At 42.5% G+C, this 13,999-nt stretch overlaps 1 protein-coding gene across 9 annotated transcripts in view; it reads left to right on the top strand.

The window, feature by feature from the left end:
• Nucleotides 1-13,999, top strand: part of PPARG (peroxisome proliferator activated receptor gamma) — a 134,204-nt gene that overhangs the window by 99,428 nt on the left and 20,777 nt on the right. For 8 of the 9 annotated variants that reach the window (XM_047781081.1, XM_047781119.1, XM_047781101.1 and 5 more), the window contains one exon: nucleotides 7,711-7,910. The exons of the other annotated variant lie outside the window; for it this stretch is intronic. In XM_047781081.1, coding sequence (XP_047637037.1) covers nucleotides 7,711-7,910 — 200 coding nt within the window. The remainder of the gene's footprint in view (nucleotides 1-7,710; nucleotides 7,911-13,999) is intronic. 9 annotated transcript variants of the gene reach the window in all.

The raw sequence follows: 13,999 nt of genomic DNA on the forward strand, positions 1-13,999 counted from the left end.
CCTAAGTGATCACGGTATCAGCTACTACTTGTTTTACACTTTGAAATAGGGAAGCTGGTATCTGCAGCATCTTGATAAAAAGTATTCTCGTGGATTAGTGTTGTTTTTTTTTAAGTCAGATGGATACTCACACACATTTTTATAGTTTTTTGAAGTACAAATTTTGTTTTAAAGTCCTGCTGTCAAGATCCCTAACATTAACCATAGTTTTTAACGTGTCCTCTTTATTTTCAATAAGATAATTTAGTCTCTAAGAGTTTTGACTAATGAGGAGTTCCCATTGTGGCTCAGCAGGTTAAGAACCCAAAGCTGTCTCTCTGAGGATGTGGGTTTAGTCCCTGACCTCCGTCAGTGGGTTAAGGATCCACTGTTGCCGCAGGCTGTGGCGTAGCTGCAAGCTATGGCATAGATCTCAGATGCAGCTCGGATCTGGTGTTGCTGTTGCTGTAGCTGTGGTGTAGGCCGGCAGCTACAGCTGTGATTCAGCCCCTAACCCAGGAACCCCCACAGGTATGACCTAACCCAGGAACCCAGGCCCACAGGTATGGCCATAAATATAAAAATTAAAAAAAAAAGAGAATTTTGACCAATGAAAATTTCATATTCAAAATCTGTTTTTCTTGTATGAACTAAATAAAATCATAAGTTTAGGGTGTATTTTAAAAAAATAATCTGAAGTAGAGAAGTATTGACTTATGTTACTTAGGAGCCATTCAGCTAGGCTTTTCCCATACTGTTGAGTTTGGACAAAAATTATGTTTTTCATAAATACAGAAAAAGCTAGTGAAGCCTTAGCTTTGCTGATTAGGATGTCCTATTATATAAATAATGAATTTTTTCCTTTTATTAAAAAAAAAAAGCTGACAATTTTAAAAATAATTTTCTCGCAGCTTCATAAAATCCTGGAAAGATGGTTTAACCAATTTCTGTAGCACTCAGCACTTTTAAGGTAGTTTTCTCCTTCCTTCTAAACAGAAGCACTAGTGTATATTGCAAAAAAGGAAGCCTGAATTGGCAAATAAATTTAAACTTCAATATGTTAATTTTTGTTTCTTTAGACTTCTCTGTAAGGTAAAGGAAAATTACTCAAATTTTACTTTCAGAAAATGTAACAAAGTAGAAAGTCCTAAAGTCCACGGCAGCTGCATTACTTGTACTGGCAGGGCATTCATGATCCCCCACAATTTAGCCTTCACCTCCTTTTCCCACTGCCGCCCTTTCCACTTACACTTCACACAGTCTGGGCACTTTGCTGTTCTTGCAAACTGCACTGTGACGAGACACCTCTGGGCCTCTGTTTACAGTACCCTTCCATTACTGTCACAATCCTACCTGGCATTCAAAGCCCAGTTCACATGCCTTCCATCCTACGTTGAATTCCCCATTCTTCCTCTTCTGTGTGTTCCTTACCTTCCCTGTGACACCATGTTCTCACAAAGCCAGGGAGCAATCACACCCGTATTACCCCAAACCTGACACCAGGAAAAAAGAAGTTAGGGAAAAATCAGGGAAATTCATCAGAAGACCAATGCAATATTATGAACTAAAAGATTGGGAAATGCGAGAGGAGATGGAATTGAGAGGAATACCAGGGCAGTGGCCAGTGAGTACAAGTGTCCGAGAGGAAAGAGGTTGCCAGAGATAGTCAAGGTGTCTTGTCTGGGTGATAGGGTGAATTAATCGAGAAAGGAAAACAGGAAGAGGAGACCATTTGGAGAGAAAATGAGAAATTTGATTTCCTGTTGCTCTGAGGTGGTTTGGAGACCTCCTGTACCCATGTGCAAAGGAATGCAGGAAGAGGTGGAAAATAAGGACCCAGATATCAGGGAAGAAAGGGCAGGTGTCATGGGCACATTTTTGAGTAAAAGAGGAGCTCGAACTGGGAATAACAGAATATAAGCGAAGGAAGAGGGGCCACCAGAGAGATCTGAAAAATAACGGGCAGAAAGACAGGAGAGCCAGAAAAGCAGAAACCAGCACAAGAAAGTTTTGAAATAAGAGGGCAGAAAGGTCAGCAGTATTAAAGGCTGGGAGAATGCTGGAAAGCTCAAGCAGAAGGAGATGTAGAAGAGGCCCTGGATCTGGCCGTGAGAAAAGCTTTAGGGACGCTGAGAATGAGGTTTTGGTGATTTAAATAAGGCAAAGCTAGACTGCAGTGGAGTGGGAAGTAAATAATGCGTTGGAGAGGGAAGACAACTCTTGCAGTAACTCCAGGGGCAGAGGAAAGAGCATGAGAAGGAGGTCATGTTAAGGTCAAAACTCTGCTTAGGTGGGAAGGAAGAAGCTGGGAAAGAGGACACATGAGAGAGAACATCCGTGTATATCTAGAATCTACTAGACATGTCCATTTCATCCTTGTGGCCCCCGGTCCAGTCTGCCAAGCCAGTGTTTTCCATCAGACAGGTGTTCAAGGAGTGAATTAAATAATGTCAGGTAAGATTTCAGAGTCAAATGAAGAGGCCGTGCGTGACATTTTGCTCATCTCCGCTTTGGGAAGAAAGCTAGGCAAGTGTTTAAATGTCATCTACAGATAGTTTGAAAAAATGTTACCCATTTTACTTAAAAATTACTTAATAATGTTACTAAGGCTGCTCTTTGTTTTACTTTAGAGGAGGTAGAAAATAAAATGATAGTTACGCATTTATAAATCCTGCATTTATTAAGCATTTCTAAGTATAGGCGCTGTGCTCAACACTTTCTGTGCCCTATCACCTCACATGAGGTAGGCAGGTATCATTATATGGGACTCAAAAGCGACAAAATAAAATCAGCTTTTTCTCCCTTAAAAAAATGCATACTGGAGTTCCCTGGTGGCCTCGTGGGTTAAAGATCCAGTGTTGTCACTACTGTGGCTTGGGTCACTGCTATGGCACAGGTTCCATCCCTGGCCTGGGAACTTCTATGTGCCACGGTGTGGCAGAAAAAAAAAAATGCATACAAATAAAAAGTATTTCCTTGACAACTTAATTTCTCTATGTGTTATACAAATTTAGTCCTACCAAATGGGATGTCTTTTTCATTCATCTTGTTGAACTTCTGGTGTGTAAAAATGCTAAAAACCATCTATAACTGCACTGACAGTTAATTGAACCTAATTTGTAGCATGGGCGTTTAATAACATGGAAAATGTGTTCCTGAGATTTAGCCTCTGGGGAAGACTTCAACTAACAAAAATTTACATTTTATTTAGATTGCAGCAAAAGGCTTTTGTTTTGGTATCTCCTAATTCTAAAATTATTTTTTAAAGCTATGGCTATTTTGGTTAAGTTATGGAAAAGCAGGACTAGCAGGTATCATAAGTAGCTATCTTTGGCTATTTGTTTATGTTAAATTAACTTTTTTGATTACCTGGTAGGAAAAAAGTGCTTTCCTAGGTATGTAAACTTTTGTGTACATGAATAGTTTATTACCTCTGCAAATGTAACCAGAACCTAGGTGTAACTCCCTATGATAACTCTGATTTTCTCTAAGTTTTACACCCAAATTTCTTCTAATATGCCATAATTCTTACTGGGTGCTTTATCTGATGATCTGTTCCCTAAACTTGCCAGTATAGGGACTGTCTCATTTTCTGTTTTTAAACTTGATATTTGAGAATGTAATCCCTCAAGTATTTATTGTGTACCTACTGTGTATGCTGCAGCTAGGTGCAAAGATGAGAAAACCAGGTACTCACTGGGTTTGTATTTGGGTAGAACAGCCCACACGAGCCAATACAGTAATATCCTACTAGTCTGACTTGTATACAAGTCAGCTAATATACATGTCAAACAGGAGCTTGGAAGCTTTTTCTAAACTGTCCCAAACCAAGTTTGTGATACACTCCCCATGGGGTGTAGGGATGGCATTTTAAAGTGTCCTATGGAATAGGTAATTCTAGAGGATTATCAAGTGATTCTCATAACGTTCTGCCCCCTCTCCCTGTTCCCCTCCTCAATGGGAAAATGCAATGAGAACTACTGGTGAACAAGGAATAAACATACTACAAGGAAGCTTCATAGAGAAGGATTTTGAAGGCATCTGCTATCTGACTTTTGTGCAGGTTCTTTTTTTCATCTTATTTCAAAATACGTTATTCAAGGACTTAGCATGTGCCAGACGTTATACAAAGGACTGAGGGTATAGAGTCTTGGAGATGGTGCAACACGGGAGAAAGAAAACATGGAGAAACGCTGTGATCCACGCTGTGAAGGAGAGTGAATAACGAGGTCATATCCTGAGGAAGGGGGCCTGAGACAAGGATGGAGCAACCACTGCCATCCCTAGGGAACTAAAAGAGAGTGGGAAACAGTGAGGAGAGAGGCAAGGTTTTTGACCCCAGAGTGGCCGTTGTTCAACGATTTCTGTTTGAAGACGTCATGTGCAAAGAATACAGTTACCAAATGGATATAGGCTACTTGAATTGAAAGGCATCCTAACTGAGAAGTAAAATCTTCATCTCTTCCCCTGTGTCTCAGAGGTCCCCTGAAGGTCCCCTACAGCATAACAATTGGATTAGTTGGCAATGAGGCATATTTAGGGTTATCAACAGTGAAAAGCAGTCTCTTCTCTAGCAAATTCAAAATAATATTCTCTACTCAGATGGAAATGGGCTCATGTGCTTTCATGTCTTACAGTAGAAATGCTACCATTAGCCTAATAATATACAGCACAGTAGCATCCATGTATTCATTCCTGTATTCAACACCACTGGCCAAGCACCACTAGAAACAGAAGTGAATATGACAGGCTTATAGTATAGGGAAGGGGACTCATAAAGCTGGTTGCCATAGGATTGATGTCATGGTCGAGCTACACACAGGGTGCGCTTGGAGATGCTACCCAAATGTCCTTAGTGTGGGGAAATGCAGAGTCCAAAGTGTGGCCTCAGAGTAGCACTATTGAAAATAATATTTCCATATGATCCAGCAATTCCACTTACAGGTATTTACCCAAAGAAAAGAAAAACGCTAACTTGAAGAAGTATCTGCACCCCATGTGCACTGCAGCATTAGTTACAAGAGCCCAAGACATGCAAACAACCTGCATGTCCACTGGTGAGTGAAAGATAAAGAAGTGATGTGTGTGTATGTACAAAATACATCATATGTACATACATGTATATATATTATACACCATTATATATATACTAAGTATCTATATATATATAGATATATACACACACCAAAAAAGAAGGAAATCCTGCTGTTTGTGACAACATGAATGGATCTTGAGTGCTAAGTAGGATAAATGAAAGATAAATACCATATGATGTCACTTACATGTGGAATCTTTTTTCTTCTTGTATTTATTTATTTATTTAGGGTTTTTTTTGTTTTTTGTTTTTTGTTTGTTTTTGTTTTTTTTTTTTGCCTTTCTTGGGCCTATCTTGCGGCATGTGGAGGTTCTCAGGTTAGGGGTCTAATCAGAGCTGTAGCCGCCGGCCTACGCCAGAGCCACAGCAATGCAGGATCCGAGCCACATCTGTGACCCATAGCTCATGGCAATGCTGGATCCTTAACCCACTGAGCAAAGCCAGGGATCAAACCCTCAGTTAACCACTGAGCCCTGATAGGAACTCCCTATTATTTTTTTTTACGGCCACACTTGTAGCATATGAACACTCCCAGACTAGGTGTCGAATCCGAGCTACAGCTGTGGGCCAACTGGGATTGGCTGTGTCTGTGACCAACACCACAGCTCACTGCAACACCAGATTCCCAACCCACTGAGCAAGGCCAGGGATGGAACCCTCAGTTAACCACTGAGCCCTGACAGGAACTCCCTATTATTTTTTTTTACGGCCACACTTGTAGCATATGAACACTCCCAGACTAGGTGTCGAATCCGAGCTACAGCTGTGGGCCAACCTGGGATTGGCTGTGTCTGTGACCTACACCACAGCTCACTGCAACACCAGATTCCCAACCTACCGAGCAAGGCCAGGGATCGAACCCACATCCTCATGCGTACTAGTCAGATTTGTGTCTGCTGAGCCACCACGGGAACTTTTATACATGTGGAATCTTTAAAAAAAAAAAAAAAAAAAACTTCTATGGAGTTCCTGTCATGGCGCAGCAGAAACGAATCCGACTAGGAACCATGAGGTTGTGGGTTCGATCCCTGGCCTTGCTCAGTGGGTTGAGGATCTGGCATTGCCGTGAGTTGCAGTGTAGGTTGTAGATGCGGCTCAGCTCTGGCATTGCTGTGGCTGTGGCGTAGGCCAGCAGCTAAAGCTCCAATTCAACCCCTAGCCTGGGAACCTCCATATGCAGCGGGTGTGGACCTAAAAAGACAAAAAAAAAGTTCTGAATTCATAGATACAGAGAACAGATAGTGGTTGCCAGAGGCATGGGTTGGGAGGAGAGGGAACTGGAGGGAAGGGGCATGGTGAAATGGGTGAAGGGGTCAAAAGGTACAAACTTCCAGCTATAAAATAAGTTGCAGGATGTAATGTACAGCATGGTGACTGCAATTAATAATGCTGTTACGTATTTGAAAGTTGCTAAGAGAGTAGCTCTCAAAAAAGTTCTCATCACAAGAAAAAAGTTACTGTAACTATGTGTGATGTAGATGTTAACTAGACTTATTGGGGTGATCATTTCACAATATGCACAAATATGGAATCATTGCTATATATTTAAAACTAATATAATAGGTCAGTCATGTTCCCATTTTTTTTTAATTTAACTGTTAAATAGTGTGTAAGCACTTGGAAAGAGGTGTGATAACTGGTAAAAAAAATAATAATTATAATGCTGTTCTGATAGCATTGGTAAAGAGGTAGAAAAACATATTTGAGTAAGAGTTACAAGCAGATAGTTTTTTCTCCAACCTGGGCCTCACGAACCTTTCTTATAAATGTTCCTTCCTCTCTACCTTTCTTTCATTCATTTTCTTCTTTCACACTTCCTCACCCCGAAGGCAGCCAAATATTAAGGAAATTGTCTTTTTGACAAACATCATTAAGCGGTGATCCTGGAAAAAGTCCGAGGGGATCATTATGGCTTCTCTCCACTAAACGTAAAAGGACTTTCTGGCTTCATCACATGAAGGAAAGCACTGTCTATATTTCCCTGTAACAGGGACGAAACAGATTGCACTGACTCCCTGAGAACAAAGCTTACATCTCTACAACTTCGAATTCTGCACAATTCCTTTCCTTCATTCATGAAACATGTTGCTCCTCTTAGGGCCAGACCTCATGTCAAGTGCTGGGGATACAAAGATAAATAAAGACACTGCCCCTAGTCTTCAGGGTGTTATTGTGGAGTGGGCTAAATAGACATATGAAATACAGTACAGTGTGAAGAATACATGGAGGGCTGGGGGATTATAGGAGGAGTATTAAATTCTGTGCGAAAAAATCAGAGGAAGCCTCACAAAGGAGGTGACATTTGGGTGGGGTCTTGAGGGATCAGTAGGAGCTGGCTCTCAATTATTTCATTTGTAAGTAAATATACTTTTCCTTGTTTTGCCGAACTTTCAAATTCTTTTACCTTCCCAGCAATATCATGCATTACTTTCTTTCAAAAGTGAAGGGTTTAATTTTTACCTCGAGCTATTGCTGTGAAAGAAAAACACGAGCAGAGTTGTAAATAGAAACCAGAACTTGATGTTGGTGGAGAGAAGGAGAGGCTTTTACAGGAGCACGGGGGCTGGGGAGAGAACCGTGCACTTTAGGAGCAGCAGTACGTGCTAATTCGTCCTGCCCTTTCTCTTCCTCTGCAGCCATCAGGTTTGGGCGGATGCCACAGGCTGAGAAGGAGAAGCTGTTGGCAGAGATCTCCAGTGATATCGACCAGCTGAACCCAGAGTCTGCTGACCTCCGCGCCCTGGCAAAGCACTTGTATGACTCATACATAAAGTCCTTCCCGCTGACCAAAGCAAAGGCGAGGGCGATCTTGACAGGAAAGACCACAGACAAATCAGTTAGTTCTCTTCTCCTGTCTTCATTTGGGGTGGCTGGGGTTGTTGTTGTTGTTGTTTCTCCCCTTGAGTAAATGGTTTTACCACATCACACGCACGCACACATGCACGCACGCATGATCACACGTGTACAAACACACACACACACACAGTACTGTTCGATTATTGGCCGGTACCTACCGCAGGCAGAGTCTGAAACACAGAAAGAGAAGTATTTTCAGACAGGGTAAGTAAACATCATTCTGAATAGGGAAAAACTCCTTCAAGTTTTCCTAATAAAATGTTTAAGAACAGTATAAAAATGCTGCCTAGGAGTTCCTGTTGTGGCTCAGTGAATTAAGAACCTGATGTAGTCTCCGTGAGGATGTGGGTTTGATCCCTGGCCTCGATGAGTGGGTTAAGTATCTGGTGTTGCTGTGAGCTGTGGTGTAGGTCACAGATGCGGCTCAGATCTGGCATTGCTGTGGCTGTGTGATGGAGGCCAGCAGCTTCAGCTCCCATTGGACTCTTAGCCTGGGAACTTCCATGTGCCTCGGGTGAGGCCGTTAAAAAAAAAAAAGAAAAAAAATGCTGCACAAGTCATTTTAGCTTTAACAAATGAACTCTGACCTCTCATCCCACCACACCCTTTCAGGATCCCTGTCTTTTCTTGGCATCAGGATAACTGGCCACAACTGTATCCCTTCAAGCAGCCTTGCTTTTCTCTGGGAAGGGCCTGACCTCGGTTTGGAAGAGATATTCAGTTCCATTATTGTATCATTCAGGAGAATGACTTGAGTCCTTTCTTAGGAGGTTCTCCATGGGGCACAAAAATAGGCTTCAGATATTACATCTCCTTTCTTTTCTGTAGTGCTCTCTTGATAGCTCTGTCCTTCTGCTGTGCATGAATTTTATCTTCTGGGAGGCTCCCAGCAGCCCAGGCTACCCCAGTGGATTCTCAGACACCTGCAGGCTTATTGATGACTACTGTTGAGAAAACTCAGAACGGGTTATGATGGTTAGAGTCAGGTTTTCCAAGAAGCAGAAATCTTCCCTGATTGGAAGCTGAGAAAGCAAGTCGGGAGTTATATTAAAACAAAACACAGCTATACCTGAATCTGGTCCCAATACTGCCATCACCTTGCATTGCGACTGTGAGCTGGGTCACATCCATGTACCTCGGTTTTCACAGGTAAGGTCTGGCTTTGGGTATGATGTCTGTAGCAGGTTCCTAGGGTGGTAAGAGCCACAGAACGCATTCAGAAGACACTTCTCAACCCTTGAAATCCTGGTCATGTTGTTTATTTTCAAACAAATACCTGCAGGAAAGGTGTGAAATTACTGGGCAGAAATGTGTAACTTTCCCCCCACTCATTTATACTTTGGGGAAAAATTTATCATGCGTTAATATATTTTGGTGACTGCCTCAAGATGTTTTTTCTTTTTTCCCTTTTCCTCTTAGCTAAACTGTAAGAGTAGAATCAGCTAATAGAAAACTCCTGTGAGATACTTTTGCATAAAAAGCCGAATATAAGAAGGGCAGTGGGTTTTCTGACTGCAGGCAAGTTCACAATGCCTTAACAATATTATGCCTATATCCAGTTGTTTACAGGGTTTTAAAAATTTTGCACAGTTATTATGTTCAAGACCCATGACCACCTTATAGCTGCTGTGATTATCCTCTTGAAAGATGAGTCCAGAGAAGTTAAACATTTTGCCCTGATGTTGCACACTCAGCTCGTGGGGGGAGCGGCCCAAGAAGGAGGCCCCGTGACCCCACTGCAGTGCGTTCTGCATATGCTTTTCTCATAGAAGCAGGTCCTTCGTATGGACGGGCAGTGGCCAGGTTGACAGAGACACTGGGGATGTTTCACCTCGGAAAACCTTCTGAGTTACAGTTTCTTTTTCTCAGTATTTAGAACTGTGGGAATTTTCCACCTTGTTCTGCTCTCCCAGGACATTCACAGTCAGGGAGTTTTTCCTGTGCTGTTTTGTTCTGGAATTCTAGTGAGGAGGGCTGCCTTCTTCCAGAGTGCTGGATGACAGACTGTAGGTCAAAGTAAAGCTGAGCGTCCCTGTTCATTAAGTGACATCTCCAGAGCTGATTGGACTACGGCACACAAACAGTGTTCCTTTGAAGGCAGAGAAACAAGGAAAATTAGAGCGACTTGGCTAAAGAGGGTTAGCAATAGCAGGCAGCTTGTGACAGCTTACTGGGAGCCGGGTGGGACAGGGATGAGCCTGGGAGACCCTGAGCTGGGACAGGAGTGATGACAGGGTGAGCGCTCAGTATACTGCTTTCGCCACAGTTCGCTTCAGGCCATCCAGTGTCCAGCAACTACTTTCTCACCTTCCCTTTATCTCCCAGTCCAGACCTGCCATCCAACGCTGGAAATCCTACTCATTGAATAGTATCTGAAAGATAGGAGGAAAGCATTAAAAAAGCAAATTTCCCCAGTAGTCAAGCGTTCAGATATTCACTCCCAGTAGCCATCATACTCTGTGGTGGGTTACTGAGGTGCCCAGAGCCCAGTCCACAGTAAGTCACTTTAAAACCTCACTCCCACTGACTCTTCAGCTCTGAATCTTTGAGGTAGATCTAAGGTAATTGTAGGCTCTTTAGGGAGTAAATAGGTATGAAGCTATTTTAAGAGAAAGGGCTGCAAAATACTGGATTCTAGGCTTCTCAAGTGTCATTTTTTCCCCCTAGAGTAACTAGGACTCTGCTTTGCCCGTAATAGTTACTCATTATGTATTTGCCTAATTGAATTAAAAGCTGCTGCCTATGCCCTTTGACATTATGGACTTTTATCAGAGGGCCTGTTAGCCCAATATTTGCTCACCAACCTGGACATCATTAAAGATCTAGATAGAAGCAGAATTGCCTCTTGTTAGGGTCTGGATGAAAAGACAGACTGGGCCAAATTAGAATAATCCATTCCTTGATTACACAAAACTGAAATAGAATCGTTTGGCTCTCTTTTCTCCTTATCTTGCAAAATCAAATTAAGCACTCGTGGATAGAAATAGTTCAGAGAGGGATATGGGAAAAGGAACAAAATCAAAATGTGATTTCCAATGAGACTAGAGATTTGTTCTTTATCTTCCATGGCCATGTTATTCATTTGATAGTATCTGTCTTAGGGCTGTTATGTTATCTCTTGGCCAAGACTTTTCACAGTTAAGATCTACTTTGATAGGAAAAATTTGCAGAAGTGTAGACTCTTGAGCGGGTGGGGGCTGTGGAAAAGGGGCTGTGGCTGGTGCAGTAGAGCAGTTTGGGTCCAGGCTACTTGATCTCTTGATGTCATTAGGGTTGGTTAGGCCAAGCCTGGGGGAGGCTGCTCAGCATAGTGCATGACCAGTTACCCAGAACCTTTGGAAAAGGAAATGACTTTATTGAAGAGGTCATTCTTTAAATTTATCTTACTGCTCGATATAACCATTGCCCATTCTGTTGTTCTCATTTGTGAAGTACCTGCTGATCCTTCTTCTCAGGCCCAGCTCCAGCATCTTCCTCCAGGCCAACAGGGCTTCTCCATTCCCCACTGAAGTCCCTTCTCTCTCATATTCCCTGGTGCCACGTGCACCTTGCAGGACAGCCAGGAACAGATAAGTGGAATGCTCCTGTCCCCTCCTATCTTTTGAACTTTGACATCCTATATTTGGGATATGATGCCTCTGCTTTCATTGTCTTGCCTCAAAGAATAATGCTTGGGATTTTAGACTCAGGGCTGGGAAAAGATGGGCAGCAGAATCCATGGGTATGGTTCACCGGGGAAATTTTAGGAGCAATAGGCCTTTTAGCCACCCTCACATCAGAATAGAACTGCATCTCCCCACAGTCTGTTTCCCTTTCGGTGGCTTGATCCAGTACAGGCCCCTCTTTAGAGAGAATCTACTCAATTCCAAAAGCTGAAAATGTTAGAACTAGGGTGCTCTGTCTCATGAAGGCAGACTGAGAACTGAATGGACTTGGGAAGTTCCCAGTGTCTGAGTGTTACCCCAATGCGATGACCACACTGGGTGTCATTGTCACATGGTCCCATTCTTGTTGTTGAAAATAAACCAAGAGTGGTTTTTGAAAACCATTTTCAGTGCCATGGTTTGTCATAAAACAATAAATAGAAAAACCTTTGGTGTGTCTGCCAACTCTCCACTCCATATCTTCAGAGACAGTGAGGCCCATGTGGCCTCACTCTGTCTGCAAATAAGAAATAAAGCTTGTTATTTTTACTATATTGGACTTTGGGTCCCAAAGCATCACATTGCTTATGATGGGTATACAAGAAGCCACTCTTGTTACAATTACAGGAGCAAACTGGTGCCATCATAAGAAATGATTCTTCCAAATAGTGTGTGAAATATGAAACCTATCAAATAGTAAAACCAGTATGGAAACATAAACTTTCATGAAAACACTTCTGTAACCATTTATATTTTTGCATCCTAAAATTTACAGCGGCTGTCAAATCTAGTCCCTCAGACTATTGGAAAGATATCTGTCCTTTTATTTACTTTTTTGTCTCTCTCTCTTTTTTTTTTTTTTGGTCTTTTTAGGGCTGCACCCACATCACATGGAGGTTCCCAGGCTAGGGGTCAAATCGGAGCTACAGCTGCCAGCCTATGCCACAGCCACGGCAATGCCAGATCCAAGCCTCATCTGTGACCTACACCACAGCTCATGGCAATGCCAGATCCCCGACCCACTGAGCAAGGCCAGGGATTGAACCTGCAACCTCATGGTTACTAGTCGGGTTCATTAGCTACTGAGCCACAACAGGAACTCCAAGATATCTGTCCTTTTAAATCCTACACTTACAGCTAAACAAAGCATGGTCTCTTTCACCCTTTCTCTGTGGAAAAGACTGAGTAAGCTGGAATTTGCTCCCCTGGGAAGAAAAATCCCAGACAAACCCTCAGAGAAAGGAGACTTAGGAACTGCAGTATAAATAGAGCAGGATGATGGGTTCCCTAGTGGCTTAGTGCATTAAAGATCCGGTGTTGTCACTACTGTGGCAGGGGTTCGATCCCTGGCCTGGGAACTTCCACATGCCAAAAAAAAAGTGAACTTGCATTTCTCTACTTTCTTATCATTATTAAACCAGCTTCCCCTTGACCTTTGTGTTATGCATAGGAAGTGTGCAGTAGATATATAACTAATTTTAGTTATTCATAAAAACACTACCCTGGCTTTGATGCGTTGGGGCCATTTTTGAAAATCAAAATATATTCAAATGAATTACACTGGATGTGTCTCTCTAAAGAAAACTAACTTCCCCTTACAGAAACTGTTTAGTTTCCCTGGAGAAACATTGTGTTCAAGTGTGCAGTTTTCTTCATTCTATCCTTAACTGTTTCTGGTCTGTCCCACAGAGGAGAAGCACAAGCATTGATAACAGCCAGAGGCCGATTCAAGCTTCAGGCCCTCCCCCCTGCACAGAGCTCCTTCCAGCACTGGGAAGGACCTGCAATCTTTGCTCATATACTTTGTATTTCTGAACCCAGCAGTTGTTTAAAATGTACCCCACAACTGTGTGCATTTCAGGCCTCACAGAGCCTGGCTCTATCCCTGCTGACGTCCTGGATATAATTAAGCATTCTTTCCTGTTAAGGAGAGATGCTTATCTAGCCATTTGGTAGAGTGTCTGAAGATAAATACATTGTTAGCCCCAAACTAGAAGTGTGAAGTATCATTAAGACTGAATTTGAAGGTGATGTGGTTCCTCTTATTAATGGCAGATCGTCTGATGATTCTGTGCAGGCCGGTAGAATATGGAAGGGATCCCTTTGCTTTGTAGAAAATACAGGACCGTGGAAGTGAAGTATATTTTATGTGGTACATTTTTCCAAAAGTGTAATTGTGAACTAATGAATAAAGATAACCTTCACAGGCCAAATTCCACCTGTGGTTTTAAGGGGTCAGCCCTCTGTAAACCAGGTGGGCCACCGTCTCATCACTGTTCCAGGATGAGGACACCCTGGTGTGAACTGTGCAGGTGAACTGTTACTGTTTGCAATATAAGAATTGGTGAATCAGTGGCAGGGAAAGGCAGGTCTCCAGGCAGGTGTCTGGGGGTAACTCTTGGAGTTCGACAGACGTGTGTGGAGG

Source organism: Phacochoerus africanus, chromosome 1 (assembly GCF_016906955.1).
Source record: "Phacochoerus africanus isolate WHEZ1 chromosome 1, ROS_Pafr_v1, whole genome shotgun sequence".
Taxonomy (NCBI): Eukaryota; Metazoa; Chordata; class Mammalia; order Artiodactyla; family Suidae; genus Phacochoerus; species Phacochoerus africanus.